Here is a 17,988-nt window from a genome sequence, read left to right as displayed (position 1 = left end):
ACCCCAGCTGAGCATCTGTTCTCCATACACTCAGTTGAAGCCAGTCCAACAAGCCCCTACAAAGCCCCTCTTGGACCCCAGCTAAGAGCTGGGGGTATAGACAAAAATGAGTCATGATCCCCTCCCTCAATAAGCTTCAGTTTTCCTGTGAGTATAGATGTCAGACAGATCAGTATAGATTCTAGCCCACCTCCAACACTTCCTGAGTCATCTGGGCAAGTCCCTTCAAAGTGACCCTAGCCTTTCTCTGCCCTGCCTGCCCAAAGAATCATTGGGAACCCTAGGTGAGATGACTTTGGACTCTGGGAAGCTCTGCTCAGATGTCAGATATGCTCTTCTTGCCTCTCTCTCTTACGGTCGTTCACATACCAAGGAAGCTGCCAGTGGGCATGGGGGGATGGGAGGGACTGGAGCTGCTCAGACCTGTCTCATATGGTGTGTGGCTCATGTGTATGTGGGTGTGTTTGAACAGTGGAGTGCAGTGACAACCTCTTCACCCAGAGGACGGGAGTGATCAGCAGCGCCGACTTCCCTGGCCCGTACCCCAAGAGCTCAGACTGTCTCTACAGAATTGAACTGGAGGATGGTTTTGTCATCACTCTCCAGTTTGAGGAAAGCTTTGATGTCGAAGACCACCCCGAGGTGTCCTGCCCCTATGACTACGTCAAGGTGAGAACGGCCGGGAGAAGGAGTCAGAGCCACACACCTGGGAATGGATGCTCAGGCAACACTAAGGGGGAGCAGCCTGGATCTGGGTGTGATTCCCAGCCTGACCATGACTAGCTGTGTGACCTTGGGCAAGTCCCATCCCATCTGATATGTTTGTGATATCAGCTTAGGGCTCAGGGTCCTGGGATGGGTGTCCATAAGAGCTAGTTAAGGCCTCTCTGGAGAAATCCTGTTCTGTGGACACAGACCCACTGTGGGTCAGTGCTCTGGGACTAAAGGCTCATAGATTCAGACCTGCAAGGGACTTCAAAGATCATCTAATCAGTCAATAAATATTTATTAAATAACTACTATGTGCCAGATCTTGTGCTGATGCTGGGAATACAGGTACAAATAAAAACAAAGACAGTCCCTGCCCTCAGGGAGCTTACAAAAAAAAAAAAAGAAGCCGAGAAGGGGGAGGGGGAGGTACCTGGTGCGGGGGTGTGATAGAGTCCAAAGAAGTCCAAAAGCCATGTAGCTGTGCTGAGCGTCCTCTTTCAGCAGAGTCCCTGGAGCCCACGGCCTTGCCCTCCATTCTGAGGGTCCAACCAGAGGGGCAGAGAAGACTGATGAGAAGTGAGGACCAAGGCTGACTCAGTCTTGCAGGATTATGAGATTCCAGTGATGAGTTTCTTGGAAAAGGAAGGCATGGTGGAAAGCCCCAGAGAAATCCTAAAGCAGTCCAGGGCTCTCATTTTACAGATGAGGAAACGAAGGCCAGGAGAGGCAAAGGGACTTCCCGGTGGGGAGCTGATGAGTCACAGAGGGAACTGGGCCACAAAAAAGGTAGCTCATGGAAACCCATCACCATCCCTGGGGGAATGCCTGTGAGTCCATGCCCTGGAGGAAAGTCCTAGCAGCAATGCCCTCATGCCCAATGGATTGTTGATTTCCACAGCATGATTTTCCCAGTCCAGTCACCTTATGAAAGAGGACAGTTGAATTCTGGCTTCAATGTCCTTCTGGGAATCTGTGGCCAATCCACAGCTGGAACCATTGGGTTCCCTGTTGACCTGAGACACCCCATATTTTAGCTAAGCTTCTGGAAAATGGAGATTGTAATATGACCCATTCTTTGGGCAAGACACAGAAGGGTGTCAGGAGTCTTGTGATGTGCACAAAGAGGGCATCACGGTACAGTGGAAAGAGCTCTCTCTCCAGAATGAAGAGACCTGGGATCACATCCTGGCTCTGTTGCTACCTGTGTGACCTTGGACAAGTCATCTAACTTTTCTGGGCCTCGGTTTCCTAATATGTAAAATGAGAGGGGTGGACTAGGTACTTGCTGGGATCCCATTCTGCTCTAAATCTCTGATTCTGTAATGACAGCAACCAGAGCAGGTCCAGAAAGCAGAACAGCCTGGCCAAGGAATCCCGGGGGAATCTGTTAGAAGCCCAGATTAAGTAAGCATGGGCTTAATCCCCAAGCCTGCCTTGAAGTTATGGCGTCCACATGCCTCAGGGAGCTTAGGAAGGAGTGATCTCTTCAGACTAGCTCTTCCTCAGCTCATCTGTTATCTGCCTGCGCAGTCTCTCCTGTCCAGACACAGCCTGGTGGCCTCCCCTCTGCCTCCCTGCAGTAAGGGCTGGAATACATGCCTGCCTTTTAGGGATGTAGATGTAACCAAATGGTTGCAAGGAAGTCTGGCTTTCATAGGTGGAAGGCACTGTCCTACTCAAGTACCTTTCATGGCTCTCTATTGCCTCTGGCATAAAGTACAAGCTCCTCAGTTTGGCATTTAAAACCCTTCTCAGGCTGGCTCCCACTCACCTTTTTTAGACTTTCTTCATATCATTCTGCTTCACTCACTCTCCAACCCAACCGAGCTGACTACTGGGTGCTCTCCGAACTCCCCACTGAATCCTCTGCTTCTTTCTGTCCTTTTGTCCAGGCTGAGCCCCCTACCTGGAATGCACTCCCTCCTCACCTCCATCTTTGGCTTCCTTCCAGGCTTCATCCTGGTGCTGGTGAAGCCTCTGCTGACCTCCCTCTCCTCCTCAGCCCCTGGTGTTGGTCCTCTCTCCCTCCTCAAATTAGCTTGCTCCTGCTTCTCTGCCTAGATATTGTAAAGCTCACCACCACCAACACCCCCTCAAGGTCAGAGACTTTGCCTTGTGTCCCTGCACTGAACACACTGCTCACATGTGAGAGGGGCAAGTACAGGAATGTTTGTCAAATCCATCAGATGAAGGACTCCAGATCCCAACCCCACTCAACCTGAGAGAGCAAGAGAAGGGCTCTGAGCGTGGTACCAGCCCCCCTCATAATCCTGCCCCCTTTCTCTCTCTTTGTCCCTGAGCAGATTAAGGCTGGGCAGAAAGAGTTTGGCCCTTACTGTGGAGAGAAATCCCCAGGGCGCATCGACACCCAGAGCAACAGCGTCCAGATTCTGTTCCACAGTGACAATTCAGGGGAGAATGGAGGCTGGAGGCTTTCCTACACATCTGCAGGTAACGAGGCCCTCCTTCATTGCCCTTCCTTTCCCTCTCAAAGCCCTCGGAGCAGAAAGCCTGAGGGGGCTCCGGGGCAGGACCCCTGCCTTCTTATCCCAGCCCTGCCACTTGCTGGCTGAGTGACCCCCAAGCCCTTCCAAGGGCCTGCCTTTCCTATCACTGTCAAGAGCACCTCCATCCCTCGGTCCCCCAGGCTCATAACCGAGGTGTAATCCTCCACTCCTCACTATCCCTCACCCCCCATATCCAATCTGTTGCCAAATCTGATCAATTTTATCTTCCTAACATCTCTCCAATCTTCCCCCTTCTCTCCTCTGACACTGGCACCCCAGTGCAGGCCCTCATGACCTTGTGCCTGGATTACTCCAATGTCCTGGTGGGAGGTCTGCCTGCCTCACCTCTCTCCCAACTCCAATCCATCCTCCCTTCAGCCTCCAAAGGGATTTTCATAACCACCCTACTCAGTAAACTCCTATGACTCTTTTTCTCTTCCAGGATCAAATATAAAATCCTGTGTTTGACGTTCAAAGCCCTTCCTAATCTGTCCTCTCACCTTTCCTTTCTTCTTCCATCTGAGACTCATGCACACACACATACACACACACACACACACACACACACACACACACACACACACACCCCTTTGATGCAATGCCACTGGCCCCCATGCTATTCCTCAAACAAGATACTCCAGGCTCCAGGCTCCAGGCTCCAAGCTCTAGGCATTCTCTCTAGCTGTCCCTCATGCCTAGAATGTTCTCACTCTGTATCTCTCTCTTGGCTTCCTTCAAGTCCCAGACAAAATCTCACCTTCTACTAGAAGCCTTTCCCAATCCCTCTTAATTATAGTGCCTTCCCTCTGTTTATTTCCTTTTTATGCAGTATATGACTTGTATGTACATAGTTATTTGCACAGTCTCCCACATTCGATTGTGAGCTCCTCAAGAGCAGGAATTTCTTTGGTCTTTCTATCTCCAGCAATTAGCACAGTTCCTGGCACATAGCAGCTGCCTAATCAATGATTATTGACTGATTGACTGACTTTGGGAAAGTTACTTTCCCTTTCTGGGGCCCAGTTTCCTCCTTGGCAAAATGAGTAAACCAAACTCCATTATCTCTGAGGTCTTTTCCAAGCTCCAACATCCCATGATTTCACAGAGTTCCACCTCACCGCAGTCCTGGGGATAAGAATGTGTTTTACTCAGAGAATTTACACAACTATTGACCATCTTAGATCAGAAACCCCAGTCCTGGGGTTGGCATGGGTTGGGATGCCATAGGACTGGATGGTCCAGCAAACTTGACCTCATTTCCCAGCTTTCAAAAGCTGGCTTCATGCTGGCTAGAACCTGGAATGAATTGCCCATTCCAGGACATTCTGAGCCATTTATTCAAGTATGGAGCTACTCCAGGAAGAAGGGGTGGAGAGACATGAGAAAGTCTAGCCTCTTCTGGCTTGTTTCCATATTTCAGTATCAATACATTTTAATTCAATTTAGAATTTATTAAATGTCCTCTGTACCAGATGATGGAGGTGGTGATGGTGGTGTTGATGGTGGTGGTGGTAGTGGTCGTGGTGATAATGATGATAACTCTGTGCCGGGTAAGTAAGCCCTGGATAAAACAGGATAAAAACGGAAAAAGTATTTCTTTTGAATTGTCATGTATCCATTCATCAGTCCATCAACAAGTATCTACGAAGTAATCACTTTGTGTCAAGCACTCTTCTTGGTCTTGGGCACGTAAAGATAAAACTGAAACAGTCCCTACTCTTATGAAGGTTCTTATGAACATTCTATTGGAGGAACATAAAATGTAAATAGAACATTTAGTAACAAACATATGCAAGGTAAATTCCAAAAGGAAGGCAAAGGTGTAACATAGAAGACTTTACCTCCCATATGTGTGCCCCATCTGCCTCCATTGATGCCAGAGTCACATATAGATATTTTCTAATAAAAAATCCCCAGAGATTGTTACAGGACACTTTAAAATGTGGAAGAGGAAGGGAGACTCTTGCTGTGCTCATCAATGTCACTGGCTAGCTGAACTACGTCAAGTTAGAGATAATTTTGATTGATTACCATACCAGGGACACTGGTGACTGTCCTGGTGCTGATGGACAGCTTAGCCAATCAGCAACAAGAGGTGCCACATAAAACAGGCATCTTCCTCCTCTTCCTGCAGCCCCTAGTAATGCAACACAAGAAGAAGGCTCTAGGTGAGGGTCTTCAGATGCACAGCATGTCTTGCTCAAGCCTTTGTATAGGAGCAGAGCAGGGATAGACATTTCCCCCAACAGTCATGGGTGTCTCCCAAGGCTCTGCCTTTGGTCTTTTCTTCTCCCTCAACATACTCTTTCTTGGTGATTTCATCAGCTCCCATGGGTTCAATTACCATTTCTATGCAGATGACTCCCAGATCTGTATGGCACATCCTAATCTCTCTCCTGAGCTCCGGTCCTATTTCACCAGCTACAAGCTGGACATCTCCACCTAGATGGCCCATAGGCACCTTAACCTCAACATGTTAAAGACAGAGCTCATTATCTTCCCTACACCCAACAACCTTCCCTTCTTCCAGACCCATGTGTATGTAACAGAGACAAGACTTAAACTCAGATCTTCTTGACTATGGAATTGACCCACTATCCACTATGCCACACTGCCTCTCAGGTTATTTGCCTACTTATCTGTTTAAAGAGTGTGTATATCCCTTCCAAGAGAATGTAAATACCTTAAGAGCAAGAACTCTTTTTTTTTGTTTTTTATTTGTCTCCCAAGTGCTTAGCACAGAATCTGGCACATGATAAAGCTGTCCATAAATGCCTTTAAAAACTGAATTGGAGCAAAATGGAATAAAATCAAATTCTCAAGACATGGTTCAGTGTCGCTGTCATCAACTTCTGAGTGATATGAGAGGAGATAAGAGGAAATTTCAAGTTGAGTCTGGGACATGCAGGAATTGAGTAAATCCTCAGCCAACATCCCAATATATCACTGGTTATTGTGACCTGGGGTCATAGATCTATGGGTGAGAGTTAGTGCAAGCTCATTTAACTCAGTATAACTGATTAGCCCCAGACCACACTTCACATCCTATCCAGGGATCTACCAAGATCCCATTGGTTACTCCACAATGGATATCTTGGCCATCTCCCCTGGCACTATTCAAACTCTCCCCCCGCTCCTTTCATCTTTTGCTCTTACTCTGGACAGTATAGTTAAATCAGTTCTGCCATTGTTACTAGAAAAGGCATGCTAATCTACTCCCTTATGGCTCTACTCACCATCCCTATGACTCCCCAGATCCAAACTCCTTTCCCTGGCCACCCCTCCCTTATTTGTGTGGTATTCCTCTACTAGAAAGTAAGCTTCTAGAGGACGGGGACTAACTCGCTTTTGTATGTGTCCCCAGCCCCTAGCACAGTGTCTGGCACATATTTGGAGCTTAATAAATACTTTTCATTCATTCGTTTATTCATTCTGGGTCCCTTGTCCCCTGGCCACATTCCTCTACATATGTTGTATCCCCCTATAAAATGCAAGTTCCTTGAGGGCTGGGACTGAATCATCTTTGTACTTGTAGCCACAGCCTCCAGCACAATGTCTGGTATAGATTAAGCACTTAATAAATGCTTTTTCACTCATTCCCTCAGTCATTCACAGAAACTGACAACTCCCACCGTGTCTGTATGCTGTTTTGCTCTGGCTAGACTCTTCATTTCTCTTCTATCTCTCTGCCCACCACCAGGGAACCCATGCCCCATCTTGCAGCCCCCTGTCAATGGGAAACTCGATCCCTCACAGGCTAAATACACCTTCAAAGACCAAGTGCTCATCAGCTGTGACACTGGCTACAAAGTAATCAAGGTATGGGGCCTCTGCCTGGAGGGAGGGATGGACATGGATGGTCTCCAGAATCATGCATGGTAGATGTGGCCACAGTCACGAGACAGGGATTCTACAGTCATTCAAACAGGGTTGGGCAACCTCTACTAGGTAGGATTGAAAAAGTATCAAGCCAGGGAGCCAAGTGTTCAAGAGCAGTTGGCCATAGCCACTCCCTCTTCAACTTTCCATGAGAGTCCAGGGTGTGTGCATCCTGCCCTGGTCACCTTATGTCGGGGGAGAGGATTAGTTCCCACCTGTTTCCAAGCCACAAAGTGTTTACTGTACGAATTTGTATGAAATGGTTCTGTGAAGCCAAGGCTTAATGTGCTAGAGGGAAGCGCTTTCATTTCCCCTGAAGCCTGGTAAAGTAATGGGAAGACCACAGGATTTGGAGTCAAACTGATCTGGATTCAAATTCTACCTCTGACGCTTTTTAGTTGCATGGCCTTGGATAAGTCACAGCCTCTCTGGCCTTCAGTTTCTTCCTCTCTGAAGTGAGAGGGTTGAACTAGATGAATTCTAGAGTCTCCTCCACATTGAAGTCCTTGACCCTCCATTTGTGTTCACCCATCTGAGCCCTGGTGATTGTTTCTTCCTTTGGAAGGCTCTTTTGAGTTCTATGGCTTGAACATTCTCCAGTCAAGCTCAAAAAGACCATGAGATCATAGAAGTAGAAGGGACCTTAGAGGTCACCAAATCCAACCCCTTATTTGACAGATGAAGGAAATGAGGCCCAGAGAGGGTGACTTACCCAAGGTCACACAGCTAGTAGGTGCCTGAAGCAGGATTTGAACACAACCTCCCTTTATCTAGGTCCAGCACTCTACCCATGATACCCCATTGTCTTGCAAGGGAGGGTTTGAGGTTCAACCTAAGTTATTTATGACATTCACTTTGCCCCCACCCCATTTATGTTCTCTCCACTACCACCCCCAGGACAACCTAGAGATGGACACATTCCAGATCGAGTGTCTGAAAGATGGAACATGGAGTAACAATATCCCCACCTGTAAAAGTAAGCAAAGCTCCCCACGTGTCTCACGCTTTTGCTCTGTGTAGAGTGTCTGTGGCTGTAAGCGACTAGCCAGCCTTACCTGGTAGGAGGGAGGCAGTGATCCTGGCCCCCAAGCCAGCCAGGCTATCTCGAACTCAGGGAGCTCTTCTGGTCTCTGGTGTCCAGGCAGTGACCTCGGCTCGGTTTGGAGAAGCTGATCCTCCTGCTAAGCTGTCCCCTGGCTCAGAGTCTTTGCGTTAGCCAGTTCTGTCTAAACAGTCACCTGTGCGGGGCAATGAGGGCTCTTTCACCCAGTGTGCCAGAGCAGCCAGGGAGGAGCCCCCTGCAAAGGGGAAGGGTGGGGAGGCTAAGCACCAGCCCAAAAGTCTTGGGAGAAGGAGTCTTCCTGAGTCAAGGGCTTTAGTACAACCTCCACATGTCCTTTTCTTGGTTTTTTTTTTGTTACTATAACCTTAAAATATACTTTAAAGTGACAGTATAAAATTGCCAACCCCAAAAGGCCCCTTCCTCGTTCCCCAAATATACTTTGTGCCAGCACTCAGATTGCTCAGCTCAACACTGTTTGAGGTGAGACGCCTCTGAGGTCACATCCAAAGCTGAGACCCTAGAAGACCTGAGATCTGGTTCCTTTTCAAATGACCAGCTTCATGACTTTGTACAAGTCATTCCTCCTGAGTCTCAGGAACCTCATTTTTACCTTGAGAAGTTTGAACTGGATTAACTCTGAGCTCCCACCCAACTCTCCAGTAACATTTGGGGATTCTAGGTAAAGTCCTATGCTTTGAAGCTGCTTTGAACCACTGAGTTAAAAAAAAAACTGTAGCGATCTTCCCAAGGTGAAGGAAGTCTCTTGTGTTTAATAGGTTGGTTCCGAGCATCAAAGAATAATTAGGTCTGTGTTTATAAAGAAACAATCTTCAGTCTTCTCTGCACCATCATGTCGTGTGAAAGCTAAAAACAAATCAAAGACCTTTGTTGGCATTCGTTTGTATGTATGTACAGCCAGAGCGGACATCACTGTGCTTCCTTCTTCCCCACTTCTTGCTCTCCAAGCCATACAGAATAGAAAAATACCAACGTAGTCTCAAATCTAGTCAAGCCCAAGGCCGTTAGGAATAAATATGACTGATTTGGAGAAATACCTTGTACTAAAAGAACATGACTCTTTCCAGGGGAAATCTAGTAAGGAATGTTGAGAGACATGACTTTCACTCCTTGGTGCATTCAGAATATTGTAATAATTCCTTTATTAGATCTGTGATTTCCTTCATGTGGACACACCCTCCACTGGTGCAGATAGCAATCTTTCCATACTTTCTCATCCTATGATTCTTGTCCTTCTTTTCCTTCAAATCATCTAGCAAGGATCCACCCAACATGCTACAGACCTGTCACATTTGGGGGTATCCCTGGAGCTGTCTTACCTGTTGTCTTCCATTCTTGCTAAGTGACCAGCCCACCACCTCTTCTGGTCACCAGAGTTTTTCATCATTTCTTTCACTCCATTTCTCACATATAAGTTGCCATTGGTATCAAGATGCCATCCCCTGAGGTGTGCCACTCAGATTTCCACTGCCCTTTGGGTTCTTTGTCGCTTGAATCCTCCCAAGATCATGGGGTTCTCAGACTGGCAGCTGGAAAGCATTACCAGGAGAATGCTGATGTTCAAGAAATGGGTTTTGATAGCAGCATGAAGCCTGGGACATCAAAAGCTTGAAGCCATTTCCCAAGTGTAATTTGACCCCAATCTCCCTGTTGTACTGGGGTCCTGCACAAGGGCCCATCTTATTCACTAGCTGAGTGATTGTGGTCCATTCACTGGTACTCAATTTCCTCACCTTTAGAATGGAGATAATGACATTTAAATATTTACCTCACAAGGTTCTCGTGAGGACACCATTCTGTAAACCACGCAGAAGGAATAATTATTAATAACTCTCAATTCTGAGCCAAATTCATTGTGCACCAGCAACTCCTGTCCAAAGCATTTGTATTTCTTTCCATGCAACTGAATGTCTAGTTATTATGTATTCCCATCCACTTGGTATATATGATATGAATGGATTGCAGAATCATATATTTTGGACCTTAACTTTAGAAGTTATTGAGTCCAACTCCCCCGTTTTATAGTTTAGGAAATGGAAGCGATATCCCTTATTCAGTATCACATAGTTGTTGTCTGCAGTGAGATTTGAACCAACATCTTCCCAATTCCATATCTAGTGCTCTATTTGGTAAATCACATTGTGCAAGGGAGTGCCCATTGAGGAATTCCCTCTACCAAAGCAGATCAACAACTGATCTACAACTTAGAGTGCTGCCTGGGGCACTAAAAAGCTAAGGGATTTACCCAAGACCACACCGTAGGCACATGTTAGAGACCTGAACTACTTGAACTCAGGTGGTTCTAACTCCCAGCATGGCCCTCTATCTATTCTGCCATAACGCTTCTTCTCTTTGAACAGAGTAAGTGCTTACCTGAATGAGACCTGAGCTGAACTAAAGTGAAGCAGATTTGATCAGCTGAAGAAAATCAACTAACAAAATCTATTTGTTCCCTTCTTATGTTTTCTTTAAGGATGCTTTAGATGAATGTGTGCGCCATTTTCAAGAAGATTTTCTAGAAATAAGAAAGTAGGGACATGGGTTGGTAATCACACATCTTCCTTCTCAGCCATGGCAACATGGCAGTGGCACATCTTTCTAATCATGGTTACATGGTAGTCACACACTTCCTTCCTAGCCATGGTGATATGAGAGTCACATAGCTTCCTAGTCACTTTTTATGCTAGTAAATTGCACCATCCATGATGGTTTTCATTCCTTTGTAAACTTGGCTTTTTTTGAGACCCCTTGAGCATCAGTCTCTAAGTTCCTTTAGAATTCTGTCACCTTCACTTCGGTATGGCCTTGGTCAAATCCAACTGCTGTTCCTAACCTCATCTTCCCAAATGTCACTGTACTTCCTCGCATTAGATATTGAAGATGCAGAGTCCAAATGTGATGGTTCTACTTGTTTTCTCCCAATATGCAGAGATTGCTATGAGAAAGCTGGCAGATCTGTTCCATGTTCTGTGTTCATTGTCTGCCTTCAGGTATCCCCTACGAACCCTCTTGCAGATGTTTGGGCTTTAGTAGTATGGATGTCACACTTCCTTAATCACTTTTCAGTCTGTTGTGGGATGACATGGGAGAGATTCTTCGGTCATCCTCCCGGCAAATGAGCGGGTGTTCTAAGCCAATAGTGCTTTTAGCAATTCCCTCTCTCCATTCACTCAGCAAGAGAAGGCAATTTCTGGGCTCCATCATCCTCCTTGTTGTAAGCACCTCCAGGAAATGGCTCCAAAAAGTCCATGCCTTTGCCTTGGCCCATTTCATATTTTTGCAAGCTAACAGTTTATTTAAGCAGGATGGGCTGGAGCTGCCATCACGTCACACATCTTTTGCTTTTCTTCTGATTGGGGGATTGCTCTTTTATCTTTGTTCTCACTGGCTGGTGACCTGATATAGCCAGCACACAGATGATTCTGAGGTGACACTTCCTTTCTAAGAAGATAGAGTCAATATGCTTTGTTACAGAGTCATTCAATGTCCTGTAGCTCTAACACCTTCTTTCTCTCTTCTTGAGGAAAGTATTGATGATGCACATGAAGCTTACTCCTCTTCAGTTTGCAAATCTTTGATCAGTTTCATTTCTACCCGTAACCATATCTTCTTTTAGTTTTCTTCACTCTCCCTGTGCTCATTTCCACATTGAAGTAGTCAATTATCAAAGAACGTGATCTCACAAATGCCAGGACCATAGTCAAGGTCTTCATAGACATTTTGTACATCTGTCTCCTCTGCCACAAATCCCCATATTCAAACTGTTTGTCTTCAGGATGGTCTGCTATATAAAGTTTACGGTGAGCACAGCAAGTCAACACGAACCGATGTCCCCTGAAATAACATCTCTTGTAGCTTTCGGGAATATGCTTAAAACAAAGCTAACATCTTCTTATTCATCCCTTTGAGGAAAAACTATGAACTGTTCTTCCACTGAATTTCTATTTTTGACACAGAGTGTACCTTTTAGTATGACGCACAACAGACAAAAGGATTATATTTCAATTTAAGCAGTTGAATTATATGAGCATTTTGGAGCACTATTAAGCTTGCAGGACTGTGTTGGTGGTAGAGGGGATAGCAAAGACCTGGCGTGGCATAATCCAAAGACATGAGTCCTCTGCTCTAGACACAGAGGTCTGCAGACAAAAGATTTAGAAGCAGGGAGAGAATTCAAGAGAGAAAGAGAGTTAGAGGCAGAGAGAGATACATGGCGAAAGGAAAGGGGAGAGAGACAGGGACAGAAAGAGACAGAGATAGAAAGAGCTCCTGCTTTAAAATGGAAGAGAGAATTGGGGTCCTTTAGCCATCTCGTAAAATTTCAGCTTTGGAGCACTCCTCAGTCCATGGATTGAAAATCCTGCCCCCATGAGGAAGCAATGAGGAAGCCCACCCCCAAAACCTGACTAACTCCTAGACCTGTTACCTGTTGGGTAAAGCTGCTGAGCACCCACTTTTGGACTAATGACTTGGATAACACTTCAGAGCTAGGGTGTGGGCGTTTATTTTTCCTTTTCCGTTTTCTTTTGCATGTGATAAGGCTGGGGGCTGCCTGGTATCGTTCTGGGCTTGGAGTCAGAGGACTTGAGTTCAAATCCTGCTTCTGCTACTAACTGTATGGCCTGGGACCCTTAACCTCTCTAGGTCTCAGTTTCCTCATCTGTAAAATGAGGGGGTTGGACTGAGTGGCCTCTTAGGTCCTTCCAGCTCAGATCTGTGGCCCTACAACCCCTGAGAGAAAGGGCGCCCTGCGGGCTGGAGTCTCCCGTTCATTGCCTCAGAAAGTAGAAAAGTTGAAAAAACTTTGCCAGTGAATGTGTCCGGGCCTTGTCAAGCACACATAAATATTCTGTCCTAACAAATGAATGTCCAGGATAAGTCTACCCTCCAGCTAGTGGCTCCCAGGCCATAGGACCCAGAGATGCTCTTGGTATGTTATAACACCCTGAAGTCTGGTCTTGTGGAAAGATTCTGGGTGTGAGGCCCACTCTGGCTCCAACTTTAGGACTCTGGGCAATCAGCCTGGTATACAGTAAGAGAAGCCCTATCCCTGTAGCCAAAAAGCCAAGTTCAAGGGTCAATGGGCTCCTCTGACTCATTTTCTGTGTGACTTTGGGTCAGTCCCTTAACCTCTTCCACCTCAGTTTCCCCATCTGTACAATGAAGAGGTTGCACTAGATGCCCTGGAGGTCCTTTACGTCTCTGGAGCTATGACGTCACTGTACCTCTGGGACCTCAGTTTCCTCATCTGTAAAATGAGGTTAATACCCTTTATTTATATGACCTGCTTTGCAGAGTTGCTGTGCAGAAAGTGCTTTTGAAGCATAAAACATCCAGAAATACAGATCCTCTAGTTCTGAAAAATACAGAAACATTTTTCCCCAAAGTATATGATTCCCTCACAGCATTCTGTGCACTGGGAGCTCAGCCCATCTGAGCTATAGGCATCATAGATTTAACACAATGAGCCAGACTTTGTTGTGGAGTGGGCCGAGAGCTAGCCTCGGGGTCAAGTCCTGCCCAGGCACTGGCGGCTGACCCCAGGCACCTAACCGTTGTAAAGCAAGTACTGGGTGAGTGGAGGGATTGCCCTCGCTGGGAGTGCCCCAGTCGCTGAAATGACACATCCAGAATTCACAACAATCGAGCAAAGCCCACCACCCACAGCTGCCCTTCTCTCAGGCTGCCTTTATCAACCCTGCGCACCTTCACCAGTCTGTGTGGAATGATTTCTACCTTTCCTGCATGAGCTACTCCTGCTTTGCCCAGTAATCTCTCTTTCTCTTCTTTTCTCTTCTCTCTCTCTCCCTCTACCCTCCCTCTTGTGGCTTCTTCCTCGGCTCTCCCCATCCCTTCTTGTCCTTCACCATGGGAGCAGAGCCTGAAAATGGAACAGAGAGTGGACTCCCTACAGAAGAGGAGACCGAGGGACCGGCAGGACCCGCCTGAGATGGATCTGCCACTCCAGGACCTCCAGAGACCTTCCTGGGGCTTCTGCAGATCAGTTCAAATGGATCTTCATGGGCACTGGATACACCTGATCCAGCCCTGAGTCCTTCATGGACTGATCCAGACACATGTCTGAATTCTTTGGTGACTCCTTTAGAGTGTTCCATCCCTATCCCTGCTCATTCTCTGACGGACTCGGGAGCATCGCTGAAAAACAGTGAATTGGGTTCTTGGCAATTCCGAGCAGCTCCTTCAAAGCACAGACTGTGTCTGAGATCCAGAGATAAATGACTCTTAACCTGCAGCTAAGGGAGGCCAGAATGGGGGTCGTGGTAGACTCATGAGCTCCATGGAGTGATCAGTGTGGTTTTGGCAAAACTCATTTATGCTTAATTGTTTTCGCTATTTAACTTGCCATTCATTCCTCCTAGAAGAGGGTGGTCTTAGGGGTACTCAAACTAGGTAACTCCTTGTGGGGTATGACTCAAGGGGCTCTCAACAGGCCTTATTGCCCACCTGTTACCATTAGAGATGCACTGCTTTGGGCTTTGGAGGCTTTTCCATCTCCAATGAGAGACACTTCTGTACCCCATGAAAATGCAGCAACCCTGAAATGATATAACCAGATGGCACCTTGTAGCTCTCTGAACAGAAAGTAGCTTTCTTCATGGTTGGCTCTCTGAATGGAAGGCCTAGTGCCTTGTCGGGTAATAAAGATGGGCCCCAATGCAAAGTGCCTTCCTCCTTCCCTCCTCCATTTGTACCCTTAAGATTTCCCCAGTTTAGACCTGGCCCAGAGAGGGGTCTGAATATGGCTGTGGTACCAGAGGGCACTTTGGGAAACTAGGAATGGTCAACTTGGCCAGACCTCATTTAGAGGTCACTGGGGGTGGGGACTAAGGGGGTTGGCCCTCATTCTGATGATCCTCCTCTCTGCTCAGCACACCTAAGTCTCAACATCTAGAGGAAGTAACCAACAGATAGAAGCAAAGTGGGGAGACCCGGTTCAGGAACAGATAAGCCATGAGGGAAGGAAAAGAAATAGAAATAAGTCAGAGGCATTAACGGAGGAGAGACATAAAGCTGTGATCTCAAGAACAGAAGAGAAAGAGTTAAGAGAGACAGAGGGAGACTGGGGAAATGCAAAAGCAAAGAATACACTTGACCCAACAGTATGAAAGTGAAGAGAGAGGAAGGTGCAAAGTTCTGACCTCCAAGGGCCTCATTCATAGGCAGATGTCCAGCCATGGGATGCTGCGATGTGTCAGGATGCACAGCAGAAGGAACCCGTCTGGCCCAGTCAGAGAGGTGAAGGGAAAGTCTTGGCTACAAACTCCTTCCAATAGTGCTATGGAAATCTGGGGTCAGAAAAGAGAGGCTGACATGGAATGCAGAAAAGACAGACGAGATAAAAAAACTGATCTAATCACATGTAGATGGAGAAATGGGAAGGCTGTATAGAGTTTTAAAATAAATAAATGTCTTCACCTTCCATTGACCCCAGAGTCTGCCGTCATTAATATGTCTGGGTTCTTTTTTCATGGATCAGACCACCTAATCCAATGAGAATAGCCTGGTCTAAAGAATCATGGGATCTCTTCCCCTTAACCATCCTTGACTTAAATTGGTGGGAGGGTGGGGGGAGGGGAGCTGAGAAATATTTGTAGTGAGATAATTATCTGATCAACTAATGAGATGGGGATGAGAGGGAGAATTCACAATGTCTGAATATAGTCTAAGGTTGTGGATGAATATTCTCTACCCATTACCAAAAAGAGGGCAGCTTAAGTTCTGAGTGAGAAAGGCCATTAAAAATTCCTAGCAAAAATCCAATTCCCTAAGATTAACTATAGCCCGGCTTTGGAAGTTTGTGTGTATGTGCTTTGAGTCAAGAGCAAACCAATGTCCAGCATTAACCAGATAAAATACAACATCAAATGGCTAATGTCATACGTTAGCCAGAGGAACTTGCTAGCATGCGCTCTGCAATGCTAATGGAAATACAATAACATCCCATCTTTGCAAATAGCATGAAGATTATTTAGCCAAGTCAACTTTGAAAGCTGCAATCACATTATCTAAGGTACATTTACAATTTAAATTAGTTGTCTCCTGTGTCTCCATTCATATGTTTTCATCCACAATACCCAGCCCATCCACAAACACTTCTAGCCCTTTGGGCTAATGATTCTAGACATCACAGCATTTATTGCACGTTAGCTGTGACATGTCTACCTGTATACATATCAATGGAATCTATTCAGTCCCTACTCCACTGGCTCAGAACCTAAAATTAATGAGAGGAAAACTGACGAGGAAGAGAAGGGTCTGTAGAAGTACAGGAAAAGGGACAGCTAGATGGTACAGTGGATAGAGCACCAGCCCTGGAGTCAGGAAGACCTGAGTTCAAATCTGACCTCAGACACTTACTAGCTATGTGACCCTGGGCAAGTCACTTAACCCCAATTGCCTAAAAAAAAAAAAAGAAAGAAAGAAAAAAGAGAAGTACAGGAAAATACCTCTGATTCCAGGAAGGAAGACTTTCATAAGAGTACAGGATACCAGATTACAATTTCCCAGAGCTAAACTTTTTGGAGAACACTTTCCCTTTTACCCTCTCTCTGCGTAGATGATGCTGAGAATGTCACCCTTTGAATGAAAGGTGTTGCTATTTCGCAGGAAAATGGGCAGCACCTCAAGTCTTAGTACTGCTAAGAGGCAGGCTGGAGATGTAGGGTCCTGGACCACGAAATGGGCTGGAGGCCACCTGGTTTGGGCAGGTGAGAGAGTGAGTAAAAACCACAGAGAGGGACTTCTGAAGGTGACTCTCTCTTCCCTTGGTTCTCTGGGGGATTGAGATGTTTCAGTTCCTCCAGGAATCTCAAAAAAGGGAGAGGGTAATGGGGGAACCCAGTGTTAGTGAGTCTCCACCAAGACTAGCTGAATGCCGGGGTCTGACTCCAACACAGAATGTTGAGGCAGAAGAAAGAACAGGGACTCCCAAAGAACAGATGAGTCTGTCAATGCATGAAATACAAACTGATGAACCTGTGAAATATCATCACAACCACCTACAAGGGATCCATAATGGGGTTTGATTGTATAGATAAGTCACCCACCACCCAAGGATAATCTGTTGCGGAGTTTTCTCTATCAATGGTGAATATTGCCAAGCCTCATGGCAGTGAGAGAATGAAAAGATTGAGGGTTTTTTTTTTCCTCTGGACTAGGAAAATCTACGAGGGATTTCGAGAGTACAGATTTGTGTCACATTTAAATTTTAAGCCCCCAAACACAATTTTGCAAAGGTCCCTCCTCTTCCCATCCTTCCAGGCCACAGCCCCAGGAAATGGCCCTACCATACACTGGGCTGGGGTCCCATCTGTGATATCAAAAGTTGGATTCTAAGGAGTCAGGAAGAAGGAATACGGGTCCAGACTCAGAGGCTCTCCAGAAATGAGGCACAACCCCCCAAAACAAGGGACAGAGGAACAGTAAAAGAAGGTCCTCTGATGCTGGCATGGGAAGCCCTTGCCTCCTGCACCCCCAAGATTCCAAGCAGAACAAACTACTCATTCCATAGAAGCAAGGGCTTCTCCCTCCCCCACCCATTATGTTCCAAGCCAGAGGGGCCACCTGGGGTCAGTTCCAAAAGCCACCAGCCTTCTGAAAGCAAGGCCAGGCAGTATCGGGATTTCTCCCCATGCTTCCTCCTGCCTGGGCCAAGATAACTAATCACGCAGGCCTGATCAGAATTAGATTTGGGGGTTCCCATTCTAGACTCTGACTCGTTCTGCGGTTGAGGCTGGAAGAACGGGAGGAGAGTGGAGCATCAGTGTAGCCGGACGTGGCCCCAAGAGT

At 46.5% G+C, this 17,988-nt stretch overlaps 1 protein-coding gene across 5 annotated transcripts in view; it reads left to right on the top strand.

The window, feature by feature from the left end:
* Positions 1–17,988, top strand: part of LOC114053188 (mannan-binding lectin serine protease 1-like) — a 97,704-nt gene that overhangs the window by 43,736 nt on the left and 35,980 nt on the right. For 3 of the 5 annotated variants that reach the window (XM_027876078.1, XM_027876077.1, XM_027876079.1), the window contains exons 5-8: positions 473–669; positions 3,015–3,162; positions 6,919–7,037; positions 7,995–8,073. In XM_027876078.1, coding sequence (XP_027731879.1) covers positions 473–669; positions 3,015–3,162; positions 6,919–7,037; positions 7,995–8,073 — 543 coding nt within the window. Of the gene's footprint in view, positions 1–472; positions 670–3,014; positions 3,163–6,918; positions 7,038–7,994; positions 8,074–14,056; positions 15,585–17,988 lie in introns of those variants that run through there. The other 2 variants (XM_027876080.1, XM_027876081.1) reach the window with 2 other exon arrangements.

This window comes from Vombatus ursinus, unplaced genomic scaffold, assembly GCF_900497805.2.
Source record: "Vombatus ursinus unplaced genomic scaffold, bare-nosed wombat genome assembly UNPS02014810.1, whole genome shotgun sequence".
Classification (NCBI taxonomy): Eukaryota; Metazoa; Chordata; class Mammalia; order Diprotodontia; family Vombatidae; genus Vombatus; species Vombatus ursinus.
The sequence above is the reverse complement of the archived record's forward strand: the minus strand, read 5'-3'. Positions and strand labels throughout refer to the sequence as shown.